This window comes from Oncorhynchus tshawytscha, linkage group LG15, assembly GCF_018296145.1.
Source record: "Oncorhynchus tshawytscha isolate Ot180627B linkage group LG15, Otsh_v2.0, whole genome shotgun sequence".
Classification (NCBI taxonomy): Eukaryota; Metazoa; Chordata; class Actinopteri; order Salmoniformes; family Salmonidae; genus Oncorhynchus; species Oncorhynchus tshawytscha.
The window spans coordinates 24411052-24435465 of NC_056443.1; the positions used below are offsets into that span (position 1 = coordinate 24411052).

The following is a 24414-nucleotide window of genomic DNA, read 5'->3' on the forward strand; positions in this document are numbered from 1 at the left end:
AGCATGATTCCCATAGTAGGAAGCTAATGCCCTGCATAGATTCCATATCAAACAAAAGCTAACACATTTACGCCATGTTAGCATTATTGTTTTGTTTGTAATGAATGACCTCCCTGCACAAGCAGTGAGTCTTAACATTAAACCCTTGTATCGCACTTGGATTTATTCTAAACATTTTTATAATTCAGCTTCACATCCCATTTGGATGACCTACTTGGCTGCATTCACTTCTGTCTGCATGTGGAGTTTAATGGTCTTGGAGGCCATATGAAAAACATACACACACTAGTATATAAACAAGTACTAGAGTAAAAGCCTCCCCTCAAGAAAGAGCAGAAATCAAGGGAGTCTTATTGGGACAATTCAATGTGTTTTTAGGTTAGATTTATATCCCTGAGACAATGTTTTGGTTGTTAGGCTACAATATTTTGGATAGTATATCATTTCAGTGATGCTTAATGTAAATAGTTTGATGTAGTTGAATGAGATTTGGCTATTTGGCCATGCACATGTGAATATAGCATGTGCGCACAGTTTGTTTTCACTAATGAATGTTTGTGAGTGTACGGACTTTGTGCATGTAATTTATGCCATATGTTTCCATGGGTTTGCTTGTGTGTGGGCCAGAAGCTATAGGCACACCTTTACCATCTGTATTCCTACACATTCCCACTCAGCAGGAAAAATATTTCATCCTTACATTAAACAAAGCCTTATTCGGACAGAAACGTTCAGTTATAGACAAATGTAATGTAAATGTAATGCAGCTATTTACATACATGGAGCATGAGATTGATCGGTTTCTGGGGAGCAAATCTGATTGCGTATCATGACGGCACGTGTTGAGTTGCACGATAATAACTGTTTTGAAGGTATAGATGAGATCACCCACAATGTTTAGACTAAATGCTTTATGGCAGAGTGTGGGTCTACACGGGTGAACATCTTGATAGAACTCACACTTGTGTAAAACGGCAACAACTTCACTCTACTGTGTTAGGTCTTGTTTTTAATTTCCACAATAGCTCTGTTTTAAAGGCAATATTTGAATTTAAAGTAAAGCTAAATTTAACTGTTAGGATGATTGTATATAGATAGTGTGGCAGAACCAATTGGTGAGGCATAAACTGAAGCCTGGGAAATGACTCCACCTTTGGCCAAGGGAGCCACTACAGCCCAACTACCCAGGAGGACTGGCACGTGTGTTTTTTTTTAACCTTTATTTAACTAGGCAAGTCAGTTAAGAACAAATTCTTATTTTCAATGACGGCCTAGGAACAGTGGGTTAACTGCCTTGTTCAGGGGCAGAACAACAGATTTGTCATCTCAGGGATTCGATCTTGCAACCTTTCGTTTACTAGTCCAACGCTCTAACCAGTAGGCTACCTGCCGCCCCAAACAGAACCAATCAGTCGATATAATCGAGAACAATCATCAGAAATCACACGATATGAATCAGACAGATGGGTGCCGCCTGACCCACTAGTTGGTCAGAAGGTTCAAATCAACGTTTCGTATCATCATTTACGAGTAGGCGGTAATGATCATTTTTATTGTGTTGTAACTGAAACTAGAAGATCTTCTGATGTCCTTTCCCTTCGTCAAAGGTACATAATGATTTTTTAAGTGTTTTTACCCCAGGATAGCCCGCTAATATGACCCATAGTAGGGAAGAACTTTTCTTGAAAACATTTTGATCTACAGTACATCTACACCACGCTATGAAATGTTGATTTGAACCTTCTGACCAACTAGTGTATCAGGTGGCGCCCCACTGTCTGATTCATGTCGTTTGATTTCTGATGATAGTTGTCGATTTTATATAAACCGATTGCAATTGTATCGGGTGCATGAGTAGCCTTTCATTTAATCAGCCTGAGTTGTGACACACTGGCAGAGAGCACATGGGCACTGTGTTTTAAATCACTCTAAGGTTGGGTTAAGGATGTGAGCCAAGTAAATGTTTTTATTGCAGCCTTGCATCCTGGTTGTATTTACTGATATATTATCCAGTCAATGACTGCAACAACTATGCTTCTGTTATTGTGTAGTTTGTGCTGCCCTGTAATAAACTCAGCAAAAAAAAGAAACGTCCCTTTTTCAGGACCCTGTCTTTCAAAGATAATTCATAAAAATCCAAATAACTTCACAGATCTTCATTGTAAAGGGTTTAAACGCTGTTTCCCATGCTTGTTCAATGAACCATAAACAATTCATGAACATGACCATGAACCTGTGGAACAATTGTTAAGACACGAACAGCTTACAGATGGTAGGCAATTAAGGTCACAGTTTGAAAACGTAGGACACTAAAGAGGCCTTTCAACTGACTCTGAAAAACACCAAAATAAATATGCCCAGGGTCCCTGCTTATCCGTGTGTGAACGTGCCTTAGGCATTCTGCAAGGAGGCATGAGGACTGCAGATGTGGCCAGGGTAATAAATTGCAATGTCCATACTGTGAGACGCCTAAGACAGCGCTACAGGGAGACAGGACGGACAGCTGATTGTCCTCACAGTGGCAGACCACGTGTAACAACACCTGCACAGGATCCGTACATCTGAACATCACACCTGCAGGACAGGTACAGGATGGCAACAACAACTGCCCGAGTTACACCAGGAACGCACAATCCCTCCATCAGTGCTCAGACTGTCCGCAATAGGCTGAGCGAGGCTGGACTGAGAGCTTGTAGGCCTGTTGTAAGTCACCAGACATCACCGGCAACAACGTCGCCTATGGGCACAAACCCACCATCGCTGGACCAGACCAGACTGGCAAAAAGTGCCCTTCACTGACGAGTCGCAGTTTTGTCTCACCAGGGGTGATGGTTGGATTCGCATTTATCGTCGAAGGAATGAGCATTACACAGAGGCCTGCACTCTGGAGTGGGATCGATTTTTGGAGGCGAAAAGTCCGTCATGGTCTGGGGCGGTGTGTCACAGCATCATCGGACTGAGCTTGTCATTGCAGGCAATCTCAATGCTATGCGTTACAGGGAAGACATCATCCTTCCTGCAGGCTCATCCTGACATGACCCTCCAGCATGACAATGCCACCAGCCATACTGCTCGTTCTGTGTGATTTCTTGCAAGACAGGAATGTCAGTGTTCTGCCATGACCAGCAAAGAGCCCGGCTCTCAATCCCATTGAGCACGTCTGGGACCTGTTGGATCAGAGGGTGAGGGCTAGGGCCATTCCCCCAGGAAATACCTGGGAACTTGCAGGTGCCTTGGTGGAAGAGTGGGGTAACATCTCACAGCAAGAACTAGCAAATCTGTTGCAGTCCATGAGGAGGAGATGCACTGCAGTACTTAATGCAGCTAGTGGCCACAACAGATACTGACGGTTACTTCTGATTTTGACCCCCCCTTTGTTCAGGGACACATTATTCCATTTCTGCTTGTCACATGTCTGTGTAACTTGTTCAGTTTATGTCTCAGTTGTTGAATCTTGTTATGTTCATACAAATATTTACACATGTTAAGTTTGCTGAAAATAAATGAAGTTGACAGTGAGAGGACGTTTCTTTTTTTGCTGAGTTTATAAACTGGTTAGGATAATGCATGGTAGTAATCATCATTAACCTGAAGCCTGTCAATTTCACCCAAACAACTAACTAAGGCATCGTCTATGTACAGTTGACTATGGGTCAGTGCTATCCGGAACCTTGGGACGTCCCTACCCTTACCGTAACCATAATCCTTTCCAAACCTTAACCCTTACATAACCATTTGAACTTCAATGGGGTAGGGACGTCCCAAGGATCCTAGATAGCACGGACTGTTGACTATGGGCAACAGTTGACTCTCTAAAACAAACGCGTGACGGCTCTCCTATGTGATGGCTGTCTTATGAAACTATCTCCTCTGTTCTATTGTGTGGCCCAGACTCCTCTCTACGTCGTGAACCATGGTGAGACTGGCCCGATCCGCTGTAACCGCTGCAAAGCCTACATGTGTCCCTACATGCAGTTCATCGATGGCGGCCGCCGCTACCAGTGCGGCTTCTGCAACTGCGTCAACGAAGGTACCCATAATGAGGGGATGGGAGACCTTATTGGGTCATAATGCCCCGTGGCTAAAGATCAGCTATGGATCTGACTAATCTTTTGGAGCTCAAGCTAAAAAAAATAAGTTGTCTTTTTAATTTGAGTAACTTACATTATCCAAGATTTTAAATGATAGTAGTTGGTTATTCTTCATATTTCTGACGTAAGGTCTGACCAGGGCTTTAGGGTAGTTTTGAACCCTCTTACATAGAAACTAATGCATTCGGGTAGGGGACACTATGCCTGAGAAAGCCATTTAAGGTATAGTTGCTAAGCAGAGGCAATATTATGTTTGGGGGTATGTTTTTGTCACCACTGGTAAAACACGTTATTTTGTTCTCTCACAGTGCCAGCTTTTTATTTCCAACACCTGGACCACATGGGCAGAAGGGTGGATTTATATGAGAGGCCAGAGCTGTCGCTGGGGTCCTATGAGTTCGAAGCCACCCTGGATTACTGCAAGGTAAGCAATGCTCTACCATTGTGGTTTATCTTCATAAATGAACCTTCATAGTGAACCTTATGTATGATATTGTTTCATTTTATACAAATAAAGAGAAATTGTCAGTTGGTAAAATAACTACTTTGAATTACTTTTGTATGGATGAAAAGTAAAATGTGTTTCAATCAATATTCCTAGCAGTTTATACATCGCCAATAACCTACTATTTGAATTGACATAGAGGAAAGCTGTGATACTACATGGAACAGAACGGATAAAACTGGCCAAAGTAATTCTTGGCAAGAGTCTATCTCTTAAAGACTTGTATGAAGTGAAAGTGATTAGGAGCACAGAGTACAGGCAAAAGCATGTTCTGTTCTGTTCTCTCAACACCACCTCATTAAAGCCAAAAGTGCTCCATTTTGTTACGCTCTGTGGGGTGGTCTTTTCTAGTACATTCTGGGTAGAGGTAAGTGGCGGCTAGCAACGCCACGTTTTGCTACTGAAGCCATCTTGTTACTTCAGTTTGTTTATTAATGTTTGGAAATGTAGTCCCGGCCAGCTTTCAGCGCAAGCATCCGAGGTGAGCCGAGTCAGACTGTTACCGCGGAAACAAAACAACGGCCTGTGCTGTGTCCTTCATCCACATTCCTAACAAATGGAGGGCAGTCGGATGTCACACACAGTCTTAACGGCTCCAAGATCCAAGCAAGCTGTAAGCTTAAAATGCAGAGAAAGTAATGGGTGTGGTGGAGGGATACACAGGGCAGAACATGTGAGGAAGAGAGAGAACTGGGATCCAATAGTAGCCTACACGTTTCACCTAAAGTTGGGGTACAGATTTGACGTCTCTGGTGTGTTCACGTTATTATGTGGTTAACCTTGGAGGCAGGGTCAGTTGTTGATTTCATAAGTGAACAATAGTTTGTTTTCAGGGTTGTTTTAGACAAAGACATTTTAAACCGCAAATTAAGGAAATAAGATGAAGTAACAGTTGAATTGAAGTTGTAATTCAAAATGTCCTCTTTCTCTCTTTCAGAACAACAAGCCAGCCAGTCCTCCGGCGTACATCTTCATGATAGACGTGTCCTATGCCAACATCAAGAGCGGACTGGTCAGACTGGTATGTGAGGAGCTGAAGACCCTGCTAGACAACCTGCCCAGGTACACCCACAATACACACACACACGCTATCAAACACTGACCTCGTAATCAAGCAATGGAGCCTTGAACCACCTGCATTTTAGCACTCTGGAACCTGGCCCAATATCACTCTGCCTACTGCCTAGCTCCAAGATCTTTTTATATGCAATCTGCCAACTTTGAGTGAGACCCACTACATAGCCTTAGGGGTTACGGTGAAATGACGTAAGCCGTGTCCAATGTCATAATCTTTTATACAATGCCCTGCTCTCCAAAGGATTAGCATTGGATAACTGAAGTATCACGTCAGAGAGAAACCACATTAGATTTATAGAAGTGTTGGTTTTCAACGCCCCCATCACCCATAATGTGTAGCTTGGTGGTTTGATATTTGGGGTGGGTTGCAGACCTCCAGATACATTATAGCCTACACTACCTCCCACTTTTCTGTCAACACATCTTCAGGGGGGTCATATGTTCGCCTGAGCTTCATTATGCTTCCATCGCCTCAGGGTGTAACACAATACTACTGGAAATCCGTGATACCTTGCCAAATATGGTTGTCCCACATCTACAAGGCAAAGAAAAAAGCATTAAGCCAAGTATTTAAGTATCTCATCAGTTGAAAATTATTTCCTAAAGGTTGTGGGGGTGGGTTGATGGGAGGGGGAAGATGCTAGGGGAAGGGAAAGAATGAGGGGGAGGGGAGAAAATGTTATGGTGCAGTGCAGACTCTAACCCTGAATCATGTCCAAGACACAAGAAGTCCGCGGCACAGATGGGTCTGATTTTTGGCTGTTTTATATGGGTCGCCAACAAGACACAAGGTTTTGATTTACCATCGAGAAATGGATGACATACTTCACCTGACTTTCCTAAAATAACTTATTTGGAAACTGGCTCTCGCTCCTAGCCTGCAGACTTATGGAGATATTTGTCCGAAACCCTTACGTCACCCCCGAAATGGTTAGGTAGTGCTCTATCCAAACAAGCCCCCTGTTTTTAAATTACTTTTCTTCCCTGTTGTCCATTGAGACTTTGCTCTCTCCTGTATTGAAACTAATGGAAAACATGTTGGAAACAGAACACTTTTATAAGGATCTGCAACGCTGCCGAAATAGCCACATTTTTGCTTCTAGCTTGCTACTGGGGAAAAGGGGCTCCAAGAAAGCACACGCAGGTGTAGATTAAATCCTGTGGTATTTTCTCCTTCATTTTAATATTTCATCACTGTTACTCAGTATGAAAATGAGCAATAAAAAGCTGCATTGCATGACTGCTTCTCATGTCAGTTCTTGATGTTGACATAAGTCTGTTCTATGGGTCTCATCATTTACAGATGGCAGATTTAGTTAAAACGAGCACCTCCTTTATACTGGGTTAAAGTGCGTGTTCTATACTGCTGTGTTCAGAAAGAAAGGGAGACAAACCCCAGTTTCCCCTGTCAGATGGGGAATACTTTTACACTTTATTTGGATAATCCATCTAGTGTGACCATTTGTAGAGAATCAACTGCTTGCAAGGGTTAGGATAAGGGTTAAGTTTATGGATAGGGTTAGTAGATAGTTGAAATGTTACTGATACTGAGCAACTACAGATGGACTATCCAAATAGTGATACCCATTGTTTTGATGATAAGGGTTTTAGATACAGGCCCCAGTTCAACAGACTTACTAGTCCAACAGGCCAATTCCAAGAGCTCTAATTTGTTGCTCAGGTTCTCTTCGTGCTACTACAGCTACTTTCTCTGTAGCCTCATCAACACAGAGGTGTATATAAAATAGAATTTATCTCAACTGGGTGGAATTCTTCCCAGTCCATGAAAAATGAAAGCGAGATCTGTAAAGGGCTGAAAACAAAGTCATATATTTCACTGACAGTTTATTATTCATGTTATTGAACTTCTGTTGAGGCACAAGTTGGAGAGGGTTGTTTGTAAGAGAGAAATTGTGTGTGGACATGACATCAGAGATGGCAGTCATCTTAATTGAAAGCATATGAGGCCCCTTTTTTACTTCACCTATCAGCACTTTGCCCTGAAGAAAAACAATCCTAACCCTCTCTGTGGATGTTTGTGTAAGTTCGTCAGGCATGACTGGGTGATGGCCCTTTTTTTTTTTTTTTTTTTGGAGTGGTGGATGCTGGAAGAGGTGCCCATCCCCGGAATGAGACCCTCTCCTCCAATGTGTTTTTTCTTTGCTTTAAAAATGGGTTTCTGCACCCAGGAATGTTTTTAACTCTAAAACTTCTCTCTAAAACACTCGTAGTTAAATAAATAAATTATGGCGGGAAGTTGTTTTGCTAGAGCAAATAAATATACAAAGGTCTGAAAAACCGGGTATGAGATTGTGCCTTTTGACGTAGTGATATCGGAGAGGTTGAAGGAAAACCATTAGCGCTCTAATTAAACAATAAGGCCCGAGGGGGTGTGGTATATGGCCAATATACCACGGCTAAGGACTATTCTTACGCACGATGCAATAAGGCACCACAAACCCCTGAGGTGCCTTATTGCTATTATAAACCAATCAGCATCAGGGCTCAAACCACCTAGTTTATAATTTAACATTACCTATTGAAGCATCAATAACCAAAACATGGATCGTAATGAAAGGAGCAATTACATAGGTCAACTTTTGATCTGGCTGTCCCATATCCTGTAGTACTGTATGCCTATTTGGCTAAAGCTAACATGACTGCGTTAAAATACTATTTGAAGTCTTTCAAATTCTTTGAGCATTTGCTTGAGCCTGCCTGAAGTGCCAGATGGGCGGAGTTGATACTTTTGGGAATATTGTATTGTTTCTATTACCAGGTCCGTTAGCTAACACTGCTTGCAAACAGTGTGTGTATCCACGTTGATTTGTTATCCGTTCTTGTCATATCATGTTTAGAATACAACTTCAGAATAGGGGACTGGTCTGCCGCTTATTGGCCATTTTGTCAGAGTGCATCAGCGACTATAACAATTTAGTGATTACTTAATCTATGCTGTAACATAGTTCCCTGTAATGACAAGCATGTTTAGTTCAAATAGAAAACTATTCTGAAAGGTTCTCTCTCTTCTAGCCTGGTCCCAAATTTGTGTATGTTTTAGGCAAATATTATCAATGACATGACTATCATTAATGACTCATGCCAGGCTACTGCTTCTCTCGCTCTCTCTTTTTCTCTTCCCCCCCTCCCCCTAAATGACACTAACGCTCATCCCCAACTTTGCCCCCTCTTCCTCCCGCACAGAGAGGATGGTGCCGAGAGCTCGACGGTGAAGGTGGGCTTCGTCACTTACAACAAGATCCTACACTTCTACAACGTGAAGAGTGCCCTGGCCCAGCCTCAGATGATGGTGGTGTCCGACACGGCCGAGATGTTTGTCCCACTGCTCGACGGCTTCCTCGTCAACTTCCAGGAGTCTCGCGCCGTCATCAACAAGTAAGGGGCACACCTCTGACATGAGAATTGATTTGAGTAGTGATGCTTGATTGCATGTTTTCAAATATTTAGATATGTTCATTATTGTTTATGAATAGCAATAGGCAGGTCATTGGTAATGTTAGGCATTTGAACCTTTTTGAAGGAGGCATTGACAATATTTTGCTTATATATAGCCCAATTGGAGGGGCAGGATGAACTCTGCACATTGTCACACTTTGGGGTATAGATTACAATCTGATGCAGACCAAAGGGTAAACATTCTGTCTGAAACAATCTTACTTTGTGGGTTTGTAGTGGTGTCTTTCTTTTTGATAAATGTATACATTGTCTTTATCTCCAGCTCCTTCTCAAAGCCTGTCGATGTGCATCTATTTCTGTCAAAGCTCATTTCTGAGCAACATTTTTCATGTCATGAAAACAATTGTTGAATGACAACATTTGATGATCTTGCCACACCAGGTGTCCAAGGCCTCATTTTATCTGTAGTTTCAGTGGTTTTCATCACAAATGTCAAGATAACGTTGAAAAACAGTTGCTTCCAGAGAAGTGGTCCCTGGAAATATTTGATATTAAAAAGACCCATGTGGATTTATATGGGAAATGGTCTTATCTATGCAGTTGTATGACACAGCATCAAAATGATTTATTACAACTTGATATTTTGGTATGTCTATGATAAATCTCTTACTCCCAGATCAACCAGTTTGTTTTTCTGAAGAACTGACTCATTTTTCTCAACTTGTACAATATAATTAAACAAATGTGAGTTGAGTCCTTGGTTTAGATCCAAATATGACTTTGTAGCAACAACAAAATTCTTCCAAATGTGTTTTATCTACTGCATGAGCTGAGAAATTCACTCTTCTAAACTGTCTATGTGCATGATACTCTTCCAATGATCTGTGTAATTGTAAGGACAATACCGTTGGATGTAGCCACTGGCTGTCCCAGTAATCGAAAATAACTTTTTCCTTATCTCTCTTCCTTGATAAACCACAAACTGTTAAAATAACTGGATGGACACTGACCGTAGTACTTACACCCATCACCTCCTTTCAGATTAGCAGTCATAAAGGAAAGGAGGCAATGAAACAGCTATTTTAACACAATTGGGACAGAGCAAATTACCAAGTGTTGAACACAATGTTCCAGAGGTGAATGATTGTGACACTTCCTCCCTCTCACTCCTCTCCAGTCTCCTGGACCAGATCCCTGATATGTTTGCAGACACCAACGAGAGCGAGACGGTCTTTGCCCCCGTCATCCAGGCTGGGGTAGAGGCACTCAAGGTGAGAGGCTAGATGTCAACTCTGTCACACCTGAGGTAATGGGATAGTAGGGCAGCTGTTACTTTGTCCAGGCGGTGATGGACTCCAAAGTACCCAATAACCTCTGATTTCATTACAATTGTTTATTTTACATAGGGACAGATAGAAAAACACTGGCACATTGAAATGAAAAGACGACAGATTAAAAGACAACAGACCCACATAATAAGTTGATAAAGTACATTGTGACATCAATTAAACTCAAAGCTAGAGGAATTATAATAGTCCAAAAAAAAAAGTCTGTCAGCTGTAGAGGCCATCTAAACTTTTTGCAGTCACAGCCCCTTTACCGCCACCCCCCCCAAAAGTTTTTTTTGTTTGTTGTCAGCATAGTCCATTATACCGTGCGTTCTCAGTTGGCATTGTGCCTTAAACAGTTTCTCCATCAACCCAATGACTCTGCAACTTTCCGTTTTGCTTCTTAATAGAACTGTTTATTTAATCGGCTCCAACTGAATTTTTCCCAACGGCTTGCCTTCAGTTTGAATTAATGTGTGGTAGAGGTCACGTAATTTCAGATGCGAACAGACAGCCTTGCAGAAAATCTAATTTGATTTGGCACGTGCGCCGAATACAACAGGTGTAGACCTTACCGTGAAATACTTACTTACAAGCCCTAAACCAACAATGCATTTCAAGAAAGAGTTCAAATATTTATTAAATAAACACATTTTTAAAAAGTAATACAATAAGAAGGTTAGTGGAGGTAATTTGTACATGTAGGTAGGGGTAAAGTGACTATGCATAGATAGACTGCTGCACCACTAAGGTACTGCATCTCTGTGCTAGAGGCTCCACTACAGACACTGGTTCGATTCCAGGCTGTATCACAACCGGCTGTGATTGGGAGTCCCATAGGTCGGCGCACAGTTGGCCGGGGTAGGCCTTCATTGTAAAAAAGAATTTGTTCTTGCCTAGTTAAATAAAAGGTAAAATAAACAGTAAGTAGCACCAGTGTAAAAACAAATGGGGGGGGGTGTCAATATAAATAGTCTGGGTGGCAGTATTCTGCAGTATTATGGCTTGGGGGTAGAAGCTGTTAAGGAGCCTTTTGGAACTAGACTTGGTGCTCTGAAACTGCTTGCCGTGCGGTAGCAGAGAGAACAATTTGACTTGGGTGACTGGAGTCTTTGACTAAATAGTTTTGACCTTCCTCTGACATCACCTAGTATATAGGTCCTGGGTGGCAGGAACCTTGGCCATACCAGGCGGTGATGCGACCGGGTCAGAATGTTCTCGATGGTGCAGCTGTATAACTTTTTGAGGATCTGGGCACCCATGCCAAATCTTTTCAGTCTCGCAAGGGGGAAAGGGTGTTGTCGTGACCTCTTCACAGCTTTCTTGGTGTGTTTGGACCATGATCGTTTGTTGGTGATGTGCACATCAAGGAACTTAACTCTCGACCCGCTCCACTACAGCCCTGTCAATGTGAATGAGTGCGTGTTCGGCCCTCCTTTTCCTGTAGTCCACAATCAGCTCCTTGGTCTTACTCGCGTTGAGGGAGAGGTTGTTGTCCTGGCACCAGACTGCCAGGTCTCTGACCTCCCTATAGGCTGTCTCATCATTGTCGGTGATCAGGCCTTAATGATGGTGTTGGAGTCGTGCTTGGCCACGCAGTCGTGGGTGAACAGGGAGTACAGGAGGGGACTAAGCACGCACCCCTGAGGGGCCCCCGTATTGAGGATCAGTGTGGCAGATGTTGTTGCCTCCCCTTACCACCTGGGGGCGCCCCGTCAGGAAGTCAAGGATCCAGTTGCAGAGGGAGGTGTTTAGTCCAGGGTCCTTAGGTTAGTGATGAGCTTTGTGGGCACTGTGGTGCTGATCTGTAGTCAATGAACAGCATTCTCACAGGTGTTCCTTTTGTCCAGGTGGGAAAATGCGGGTATGATGGTGAGTCACAACTAATTTGGGTCACGAAGACCATTGACTCTGTTGCTTTAGCCATCTGTTGACCTACACTTAAACCCTAGAATCCCCTCACTGAACGTGAAAATAATGAGGCCCGTCTAGGTCAAATCAATGTTGTTCCCTTCATTGAAACGGTCACACAAGGAAATACTTGCATGTACACCTTTTCCCTGTATTCACTCTCTCCTGTTCCCTCTCTGTAATGTGTTATTTATTTTTGTTTTCTCCAGACAGCAGAATGCAGTGGCAAGCTGTTCATCTTCCACTCATCCATCCCCACCGCCGAGGCCCCTGGGAAACTGAAGAACAGGGACGACAAGAAGCTGATCAACACAGAGAAAGAGAAGGTAAAGAGAACTAGCCCGTCTTTTGCATTTAAAACAAAGTGGACCATATTATCATTGGCTATTTAAATGCTTGCTTTCTAAAATGTGTGTTGTTTGGTTCCCCTGCGGTGTCCTAGACTCTCTTCCAGCCCCAGAAGGGTGTGTACGAGCAGCTCTCCAAGGACTGTGTGTCTCAGGGTTGCAGCGTGGATCTCTTCCTCTTCCCCAGCCAGTATGTGGACCTCGCCACGATGGGAGACGTCCCCACACACACAGGAGGCTCCATTTTCAAGTACAGCAACTTCCAGGTATACACAAACAGTAATGCAAACAGCTGCACAATACAGTTTGTTTTTACATTTGAGTCATTTAGCAGACACTCTTAACCAGAATGACGTACAGGTTCAATTAGATTTAAGTGCCTTGTCCAAGGGCACAAAAACAGATTTATCACCTAGTCAGCTCAGGGATTCGAACCAGCCGCCATCTGTTATTGGCCCGACACTCTATCCGCTAAGCTACCTGCCGTCTAGTTCCCCAGAGCGCTCTTTTTATGCCACAGAACATCTTATTTTTCCACACTGCCATTTTGAGTCCATGAATCGTTATCTTATTGAACACATGAAATTACTCTCATTACATGAAATGCATTAAAGCCCTTTTTCTCATTCAGATCTTGGCACTGGACCAATATTCCATGGAGTATATGTGGGGGAAACTCTGTTACCTTGTGGTTGACTGTGTCACTACCTGTGTATTTCAGGTGGAAATGGATGGAGAGCATTTCTTGAGTGACCTGAGGAAGGATGTGGAGAAGGCCATCGGGTTTGACGCCATCATGAGAGTCCGCACCAGCACAGGTAATTCAGTCAACTGTTTTTAGTGTATTGCACTTGTATGTACTTAAAAAAGAGGTACAGTTTAGATTGTAGAATTTAAGAACATTTTAAATTACATTTGTTTCCAATAGTTTTACATCGCCAGATAATTCCAATGCTTAAATTATGCATTAATGAAAAGGTATTTAGGTAAAATTGGTTTTAATACTGCTAGACTGTATTGCACTTCAAGACACTAACCCATAGTTTTCCCTTGTCTCTCCTGCCAGGCTTCAGGGCTACAAACTTCTTCGGTGCTATCCACATGAACAACACCACAGATGTGGAGATGGCTGCCGTGGACTGTGACAAGGCTGTGACTGTGGAGTTCAAACACGATGACAAACTTAGCGAGGAGACGGGCGCACTCATGCAGGTGTCTCTCTCACACGCACACACAAGACTCCAAAAAAAAAATTACCACCACATTGTTTTGCTGAAGTCATCTTAAGCTTCTATTTTGAATGGTTACCACTAATCAGATATTTAGGCTCACTGCAGAGTGGATATTTGACTGCAACAAATACAAATATGCATCATATTTAATAACCAATGTATCCCATTCACAATGTGTTTTCAGCCAAAGGTTCCACAAAGCCTTAAACATCCTACTCTGACATGTAAGATTGAAATCATGACAGGCTTTTGACCCTCTAACGGCTTCTGTGTGTGTGTGTGTTCCGTTTCTCAGTGTGCCTTGCTGTACACGACTGTCAGCGGCCAGCGCCGTTTGCGGATCCACAACCTCAGTCTGAACTGCAGTGCCCAGCTGTCTGAGCTATACAAGAGCTGTGAGACTGACGCCCTCATCAACTTCTTTGCCAAGTCAGGTGACTACACACAGCAGAGTATTACTGTATTTAGGCTTGTGTTCAGTAAGGTCCAAATGAGATGCCCAATAAATCCACTTCCCATCTAGGCATAATGAATGCGATTCGATATAGAGTTATTTGCCAAAGTTCCGGAGCATGTCTAAGTATTTTTATAAGCCTTTGGGCTGGATGTGTCAGTAGTTCATACATGCAGAATCTATGAGAATAATTACTCTTACCTCAAATAGAGACAATGCGTTGAAAGCGACTGTTTTTCAGGAAGCTGTGCCATTTTCCCCCACATGGGCCAGTCCCCTAGCATTTTGAGTTCTACCAATGAGCTTCAGCCCCTTGCCATTTGAGTGACAGCTAGCAAGAGGCACATGATGCACACACAGCAGAGAGAGCGAAGGCAATGACGTGGTGCACATATGTGACGTAGTACACAATTTTCAGGGACCACTTGGCTACGTTCAGATCTACTGGCTAAAAAGTATACAAAAGTACGGGAGAATCTCTTGAATTAAATAGTCTGATCATTGGATGTAACATACTTGGCTGGTGTGTTTTATTATGCGTTATTCAGCATAATGATACCCAATATGTAGACCTTTATCTGGGAAATCTGCTTAGGTCGACTTGTGGCTTCAACATTGCTGGTCGATGGTGTCATAATTCTGCTTTAGTTAAATACACCTCATGCATCACTTCAATTTCCTGATACCCAGTATATCTAAATCACCTTATAAGATAACTAAGAGGTGAAGTGAGTCTTTTAAAACCAGAACCATATGCCTCCCATAAAGTATTAGTGACAAGCAAACTTGTTGTATGACATGAGAGCACTTTAGACAGCTTTAGTGTGGGAACACAGTTACTGACCTACAAATGCCCTCTACCTCTCCCTTCATCACTCCCTCTCTCTCAGCGTACCGTGCCATGCTGAACCAGCCCCTGAAGACGGTGAGGGAGATTCTGGTCAACCAGACGGCCCACATGCTAGCCTGCTACAGGAAAAACTGTTCCAGTCCCTCTGCTGCCAGCCAGGTCAGTGGCACAGAACACTGTGGACAACTTTCATAGAATAAAAAGTTGTCTTTTTTAAATATTTTTTTACTTGTCTGTGTTATGGTCACTTTTTACAAATGCAGTGGTGTGATTTAACTCCTAGGCTGGTGACATTTCAAGTATCTAGTTTTAAAGAAGTGTACAAACATCCATTAACTTACAGGTGCAGGGTACAAAAGTAAACTGATCAAAGAAAGACTGAAGGATTCCTGCAAATTTGATTCCTACTGCAGTTTTAAGTTTGCTTTCGTCATTTCAAGTATCGCAAACATTGTTACTATAGTGTCAGGGAGTCGTGTATTAGGGGTTCTCACTTGCTCCTCTCTCCCCTTGTGTATCTGTGTGTAGCTGATTCTGCCTGATGCCATGAAGTTGTTCCCAGTCTACTTAAACAGCCTGATGAAGACTGGTCCCCTGGTGGGCAGCGCTGAGCTCTCTACAGACGACAGGGCTCACCAGAGACTCATCGCCACGGCCATGGGGGTGGAGGATACCCAGCTGCTGCTCTACCCACGCCTTATCCCACTGGTGAGACAACGCTCTCCTGCCTTATCCTGCTGAAGAAACCGCACCCACCTCTGGCTCTACCCATGTCCCATCAATCTCACTCCCTCTCTCTGAGGTCCTTTTTACCAACTGCAATTACATTTTTCTATGATCATGATACCTGTTTCCTTCCTCATTTAGGTAAATGGACCTCCAATCTTAAGTGTTCTATCACTATCCCACTTCCTGTCATCATATTGTTAGTGTGGAGTTCTGGCTACATGGTTTTCACTTAATTGATGTCAAAAGATACTCTGGGATATATACTGAATATCACTCTGGTCAAGGGATACAATAAAGAAACTGAAAGATATTCAGTGTGGATCCCATGTTCCTGATGAACAGCAGAGGGCAGCATTTCGCTGCACCTCCCTACAACATAGTTGACGCATTTACTAGTTCTTTGGTATTGGCATCTGTAAAGTGTGACATCCTCTTATTTGATATGGCAACTCATTCCACAAAAATGATGGCATTTGTATGAGGTTGTGTATTGCATGCCAGCACACAAACAATTACCCAGCAAAACCTGCCATTTTGAGGTGGCTGATAAGAGATGCTGAATGAATAGTGTGTGCATGAGACTTCAGAGAAGAGTATGAGGGTAAATAGTTGCCCTCAGTAGAATAATTACATGCTTCATAATTGTGACAAAATGGCTCATACAATGGCAGTTATTTGTTCTCCTTCACATCAATTGCCATGTTTGCTGGGGAAGTGCCAGGCACTTGTGATTCATTTGGTTTTCATTTGTGGGTCACAGCAAACACGGCAATTGTTTTAAAGAAATACTTTAAGATGTGCATAATTAGGGTTGGAATGTTCCTCCTAATAATATGCTGCAAACTCTGGAGCACTGCTCAGCAGAATGAAAGTGCAAGATGCATTTAACTTGTCAACCCACCTTTATATGGCAAAAAAATAGTAGCAGTCTCATTGAAAAGGTGTACAGCTCAATATTTTGTAAGGACTCATCTCAAAATTCTATTGTTGGGGTCCAGTTTATACAATGGTTCTTGTTACAGATTGTGGTCTAACATGAGTCATGTGCAGCCCCCTCCATATCTTTGATGAAGTTCTATTCATTCATTGATTCCTCCTCCAGCACAATATGGATGTTGCCAGTGATGTGGTGCCAGCTCCAGTGCGCTGTTCTGAGGAGCGCCTGACAGATGCTGGCATGTTCCTGCTGGAGAATGGGCGCTCCCTCTTCCTGTGGCTGGGCCAGGCCTGCCCCCCAGAGCTTGTCCAGAGAGTCTTCAATGTGCCCTCCTTCGCCCACCTGCCCGCTGACCTGGTGAGGACCAGAACTCCCTTACGCCCAAGCTCTACAGAGGATGGAGTGTTTTGAAACACCTTAGTTAGATACCATTAGTTCAGATATTTGAAAAGTTAATTCAAGACTGCATAGAAAGAACATATCACTAATATGCATGTGTTTTCCAGAGCTCCCTGCCAGTTCTGGACAACCCACAGTCTAAGAAGTTGCGTTCCATCATTGACTCATTGCTTGACCAGAGGCCCAGCGCCATGAAGGTACAGTATTCCATGTATTGGTTACTGTTACTATGCATACTTTCCACTGGATGTCTAAACTACTTTGATATAATTAAAGAACAGTATCTGTTTGTTGAATTGGGAAACAAACGTAGCCATATTTATCACATGGTCATAAATCTTACTTTTAAGCCATGGGAACAATAAAATCACATTCAACAGGCTGCCCAAGCTTACACACTTTTTTTGCTTGAAAGCAACTGCCAAAAAAATGAAAGGAGTAGTGAAATATGTTGCTGTTGATATAGAATAATATTAATAATAGACTGGGTAAGTTTGAGCAAGCTTTTAAAAAAACCTGAAAGCAGTTTGTGCAGCAGTGTGCACCTCAGGTCCTCGAGGGCTACCAGGTCTGCTGGTTCCATTCTAGCTGATGAACATCTTGGGAGGTGTGAAAACCAGGAGTGTCTTCTTACTATTTACATCATTTAGCGACTAAGTGCCAGGGAGAAAGAAAAACAAACAGGACTGTAAGTCCTTGAGGACCAAAGCTGTGCACTGGAGTTAGGGTAAGGGCCTAAGCTGACTGACTGTGTTCCTGTGCATAGCTTCTGATCGTGAAGCAGAAAGACCGGTCTGAGATGCTGTTCCGCCAGCACCTGGTGGAGGACAAGGGGCCCCATGGTGGAGCTTCCTACATGGACTTCCTGTGCTACGTCCACTGCGAGATCAGACAAGTCCTCACTTAACCCCCCCTGGATATCACCTCTTACAGAGTCCATAGCTGCCTTTCCAACAAATCTTTAACCCCTTATTCCACACAAACCTACAGGACTACCGTTCTCTCTCTCATCTGTCAGAGTATCAGGATCTGTGCTCCAGTTTGCATTGTACATTTGTCTACATATGAGTGAGTCTGACTTCTTTAAGTCTGCAGAATTGATGTACATTAACAATGAACTGATTTATGTAAATTGGCCAATGGTTGTAAAAGGAATTGCTGGGATTCAGGACACATTAGGCTCTCCGGACCACATTTGCAACATTAGACAGTTGGTTTCACTATTGAGTAAACCCAATTTTTATTAGTGTATATTTAGCTTTTTTATTGCCAATGTCTGTTTTTAAGCACATACATTCCTTGTCACAATTTCTCATTAGGGAAGAGTTGACAGAATTTCACAGCATCAAATGGTAATTTAGTCACATGGGTTGGAAGAAACATCTGGTTGCCATGACTGAAAATTGGTGCCGTGGCTATTAAATTAATGGCTCACTTTACCATTAGTGATTGGATTCCATTGTTTTTCCATTCCCCTCAGGTATGGAGAGAATTTCCTAGCTAGATTATATTGAATCAAGGCCAGATCCAGTGACAACTCACTGACAAACATGGGGAAAAATAACCCAAATAATTTTTCTGTAAAGATGAGATTAAACATTCCACACTCTTAATTCCAATTGTATACCTTGGTTTTTCTCTTCAAGTTACTGCTTATGTCTCATTTACTGGCATTATCATTACTTTAATATATAAAGTCAATTATTGGTTGTTTGTATGCGAGGAGGTGGTTTTGGGGGAAATGGAGTTCCTGTGCCAGTTCAATCTGCCTTAATTTTTTTTATTTGTAAATATAGGCCATTAGTCTATTCCAGTGAGATACAGATTTCAATCTGTAAGGTTTGTATGCAAACATATCTCAGGTCATACCTAGCAATTGTGGTGCAGAGATGGGAAACCAGTGGCGTAACTTGAATGGCTGTATTCAAGTGAAGGGGCCTTGGAGTAGATTCTGAGCCTAAAGCCTATATAAAAAATATTGTTTTTGATTAAATTCCTGACTACATCAAGCTTTTGAGAAGTTATGTGCTTGTCTTATTTCCATTGAAATTCTCACTAACAATCTTGTTGAGCAGTGTTTTGAAAAAGTACCAAATTGTCATACTTGTGAAGTAAAGATACATCAATAAAGACTCAAGTAAAAGGGGAAAGTCAACCGGTAACATCTGAGTAAGTGTAAAAGTATTTGGTATTAAATATGTGATCAAAAGTGAAAGTATGAATCATATCAAATTCCTTATTAAGCCTACCGGACAGAACTATTTTCTTTATGGAGAGCCAGGAGCACACTGACACAATTTCCACCAGATCAGAGGCAGTAGGGATGTTCTCTTTTTAAGTGTGTGAATTAGACCATTTTCCTGTCCTGCAAAGCATTAAAACTAAATACTTTTGGGTGTCCGGGAAAATGTATGGTGTAAAAAGTACATAATTATCTTTAGGAATTTAGTGAGGTAAGTCAATATAAATAGTAAAGTACAGATACACCCCTGCCGCCCCCCAAAAAAATGTGTTTTTGTTTTTTACTTCTACGCCAGACTAAGATGTAAAATACATAAAGTGATATAGGATACTGTTTCATTTGACTGCCTCAAATATACTGAACAAAGAAACGTGAGCATTTCCCCTTTGCCAAGAAAATCCATCCACCAGGTGTGGCTTATCAAGAAGCTGATTGAACTGCATGATTATTGCAGTTTCACCTTGTGCTGTGGACAAAAGGCCACTCAAATGTGCAGTTCTGCCCTAGATGTCTCAAATTGAGTGAGCATGCTGACTGTAGGAATGTCCACCAGAGCTGTTGCCAGAGAATGTAATGTTCATTTCTCTACCATAAGCTGCCTCCGTTGTTTTAGAGAATTTGGCAGTACGTCCAACCAGCCTCGCAAAAGCAGACCACGTGTAACCACGCCAGCCCAGGACCTCCACCTGCGGGATTGTCTGAGACCAGTCAACTAGACAGCTGATGAAACAGTTTCTGATGAGAACTCAATTCTGATTGTCTGGGCATTGCTCCCTAGTGGGTGGTTCCCTGCCCACTCATATGAAATCTATAGATTTGGGCCTAATTTATTTATTTAAATTGACTGATTTCCTTATGAACAGTGACTCAGTAAAATCCTTAATTGTTTATTTTTGTTAGGTATAAAATAAAATAAAAGTGGGTTCATACACCGAGTGAAAGTGAAACACTTCTACACATCACCAATGCTCCCTCTAAACACGCACCTCCCCTCCAAGTACAAGAAATATGAGCCTGTGCAGAGAACGAGATTGAACTTCACTCAACTGTCTCCAGTTTAACACGTTATTAACACTATCAACGATTCCTTCTACAGTGAGAATTGTGATCGAATCAACGCAATATTAGCCACTTTCAATGTAATATACCGAAACAAAACTAACTGCAAGAGATTTTCTTTTAGGCAGAGCGCATTGGAGTAGGATTCTAATCGCATTGACAGGCACGACTCCAGCTCATACGCTACACTAGGGGTACTCAACTCTTACCCTACAAGGTCCGGAGCCTGCTGCTTTACTCTTGTACCTAGTAATGAATTATGTGTCCCAGGTCTAAAGCAGTCCCTGATTAGAGGGGAACAATGCAGCGGAACTGGCATCGAGGTACAGAGTTGAGTTTGAGGGCTCTGCACAGACCGGTGCGCCATAACCAATCAGAGCAGACTGAGTAGTTGCACTGGTTTTTAGATCAACGTGAGTGCTGCACGCAGCCACATTTGTTCACATTCTTTGCTAGTCTGAGTTATTAGCCCAGTTATAGCTCATTTCTAGTAAACAATGGGGGAGTGGTTGCTTCCAACAGGAGCACAAAATGTTTGCATTTCTTGCCATCTTTCTTCTTCTTGATGTTTAACGGAAGTTGGCATCCAATTTGTTGCATTACCGCCACCTACTAGACTGGAGTACAACGCCCTTATACTTGACTTGAAAAAGAAAAATGTACTAAATAAATATCCTAACATCTAACACTATACTTACTAATTCCAAAATTATATAAAATGAACACCCCCCTACTCCACTAATTAAATGTATTCATTCCTACCTCATGCCATCACCCTGAAAGGATGGGACATCACCACTTAACACATCATGTAACTCTTCTGCTGTCAAGTCTAGCACACTCAAATACCTTTCTGCAGCTGCCACCACAACCTCAATTTTCAGAGACTTCCGATCCATCCCTGCAGTGCAATTAATAACCATTGCTATAAATGCTAATAATCCAATCTTACGGAAACGGATTTCACTTTTTGGCCTATCCCTCTGTACTGGTATATCTCTACTACTCTCACCACTCCTTCCCCTTAACCCATCTTCCTCTACTTTATTCACTGCCTCAGCATATGACAACTTCTGCTCTACTCTAACCCTGGAAACCTCAACCTGCCTCTCCCGCACAGGACATGTCTGATCCCCAGCTCCATGGGCACCCCTACAATTAACACATTCCACTACTTTCCCCAATACTACACATTCCTTTGTCTCATGCCCTTCTGCCCATTTCTCAGGACTTGTACCCTCCCTCCTACACACTTCTGCCACATGCCCATAAGCTTGACACATGTAACATCTTGATGTATTCGGCACATACGCTCGTACGGGATAACTTATATATACTAACTTCACTTTGTCAGGCAAAGACTCAACTTTAAAACTCAAAAGAAGAGACAATGATTTCTGTTTCCCCACTCTCGCCACCCTGTCTGCGTCACATCAAACGACGAGCATCACATACACCGGCAGTCTTAGCCTTCTCCTGGTCAACGTTCATATCTACTGCTACCTCAGTTATCACTCCTTTCATTGGTGCTCTTTTCTTGAGAACGAAACAACTCACGTTTCTTTCCCCCATTCATTTTTACTTCGAGCGCATTCTTCCTCTGCCCAACAAAAACAATTATCACTAGACCACTTCAAGTTACCCTCACCGATTCCACATGACCCACCTTTTTTTTCACCCCCCGTGAAAGCACAAATGAATCAGCCAAAAGGCAAGAGTTCACTTTTTCCATAAGCTTCACTCCTACTGTCAGACTCTTCTTCATCCTGATCCTCGGTCTCCGGTAACTTTACTGCACCTACACACCACTGATACTTCACCCTCATTCACTTCCATTTCTCCTCCTTTCTTCCGCTCCCTCTGCTTACACTTTCTACCATTCTTCTTTGACAAACCATCTCCATTTTTCCCACCATTTTTATCCGACTCAAGCTCACCCATCCTTCCCTCACCCTCTTAGACCTCTTCTCCCTCTCTGTTTCCCTCCATTCCTTCTCCGTTTTCCAAGTACGTCTCCTTATGATAATACTGCCGCTCCATCCCTGACACCCATCTTGTACTTGCTTTCTCTAGGGATTCCATTTCCCCCTTCCCGTTCCAACTCTGTTCTACTCCCGTCGAAAAAGGTTCACAAACCCTTCAGCAATGCAGTCTCACCTAGATCGGGTCCTAGAAAATCTTTGAAAAGCAAGTCAGGTGAGAAGTCTTAAAGGGGCAGTGTTGTAAATGAAAGAAAAAGAAATAAAACAACAGTAAAAAGACATTTGAAAAAAGAGTAGCAAGGCTATATACAGACACCTGTTAGTCAGGCTTATTGAGGTAGTATGTACATATAGGTTTCGTTAAAGTAACTATGACCACATTGTTGATATGGACACCAAGGAATTTGAAGCTCTCAACCTGCTCCACTACAGCCCCGTCGATGAGAATGGGGATGTGCTCGGTGCTCCTTTTCCTGTAGTCCACAATCATCTCCTTAGACTTGGTTACATTGAGGGATAGGTTGTTATTCTGGCACCACCCAGCCAGGTCTGTGACCTCCTCCCTGTAGGCTGTCTCGTCGTTGTCGGTGATCAGGCCTACCACTGTTTTGTTGTCAGCAAACTTAATGATGGTGTTGGAGTCGTGCCTGGCCATGCAGTCGTGGGTGTACAGGCGGGGACTGAGCACGCACCCCTGGGGAGCTCCAGTGTTGAGGATCAGTGTGGCAGATGTGTTGCTACCTACCCTCACCCCCTGGGGGAGACCTGTCAGGAAGTCCAGGATCCAGTTGCAGAGGGATGTGTTCAGTCCCAGGATCCTTAGCTTGGTGATGAGCTTTGGGGGTACTATGGTGTTGAACACTGAGCTGTAGTCAATGAACAGCATTCTCACATAGGTGTTCCTTTTGTCCAAGTGGAAAAGGGCAGTGTGGAGTGCAATAGAGATTGCACTCATCTGTGGATCTGTTTGGGCGGTATGCAAATTGGACTGGGTCTAGGGTTTCTGGGATAATGGTGTTGATGTGAGCCATTACCAGCCTTTCAAAGCACTTAATGGCTACGGAAGTGAGCGCTATGTGTCTGTAGTCATTTAGGCAGGTTGCCTTTGTGTTCTTGGGCACAGGGAGTGGTCTGCTTGAAGCATGTTGTTATTACAGACTCAATCAAGGACATGTTGAAAATGTCCTTGAAGACACCTGCCAGTTGGTCAGCACATGCCCGGAGCTTGTGGGATGTTTTTTTCCATTGTTTTTGATACAAGGCCACACTGGTAGGCCTAAATTATGATCATATAGCCACAGTAGCCAACTTGGTCACGGTTAAAACTGACTTAAAGCGGGTACAGCCTTATTGTTCACAGTAAACGCACGGCAGAAGTTGCACAGCATTTTCAAAGTTCAAGTTTGAGCTCAGCAGATCTGAAACTTTCTCTGTGACAATTTTTTTTTGAGGGAACATTGAACATAACTACACACCACAGTGACACAACCACATGAAATATCTGAACACAGGGGGACATGAACATTCAAACCAGTTTATTGAATCTCTCTTATAAAATGCACTCACCTAATCACAAAGACAACTGTACATCTTAAATGTCCAGTGCAGCTTAAGGTCCTTTATATCACCCTTCTAATCCTATATGGGTCCGCACAAATTTAACCTACACTATCTTGGATAGCAGTTTCCTAGATTTAGCTAATGGCAGAAAAATTAGTCTTTCCTTCCTCCATGTTTAGAGTGGTCCTCTGTAGCTCAAAGCATGGCACTTGTAATGCCAGGGTAGTGGGTTTGATTCCCGGGACCACCCAAACGTGAAACGTGCACGACTAAATCGCTTTGGATTAAAAGCGC

At 42.7% G+C, this 24414-nt stretch overlaps 1 protein-coding gene across 1 annotated transcript in view; it reads left to right on the forward strand.

Annotated features, from left to right (window-relative positions):
- LOC112214698 (protein transport protein Sec24D-like) overlaps positions 1-19287 on the forward strand; it is a 31576-nt gene extending 12289 nt beyond the window's left edge. The window contains 15 exon segments of the mRNA XM_042298361.1: positions 3892-4030; positions 4400-4515; positions 5534-5658; positions 8878-9069; positions 10268-10361; positions 12539-12655; positions 12772-12942; positions 13398-13494; positions 13743-13888; positions 14204-14342; positions 15253-15371; positions 15741-15920; positions 17044-17235; positions 17385-17474; positions 18044-19287. Of these exon segments, the coding sequence (XP_042154295.1) occupies positions 3892-4030; positions 4400-4515; positions 5534-5658; positions 8878-9069; positions 10268-10361; positions 12539-12655; positions 12772-12942; positions 13398-13494; positions 13743-13888; positions 14204-14342; positions 15253-15371; positions 15741-15920; positions 17044-17235; positions 17385-17474; positions 18044-18184 (2058 nt within the window). The 3' untranslated portion in view covers positions 18185-19287.
- Positions 19288-24414: the final 5127 nt, after the last annotated feature.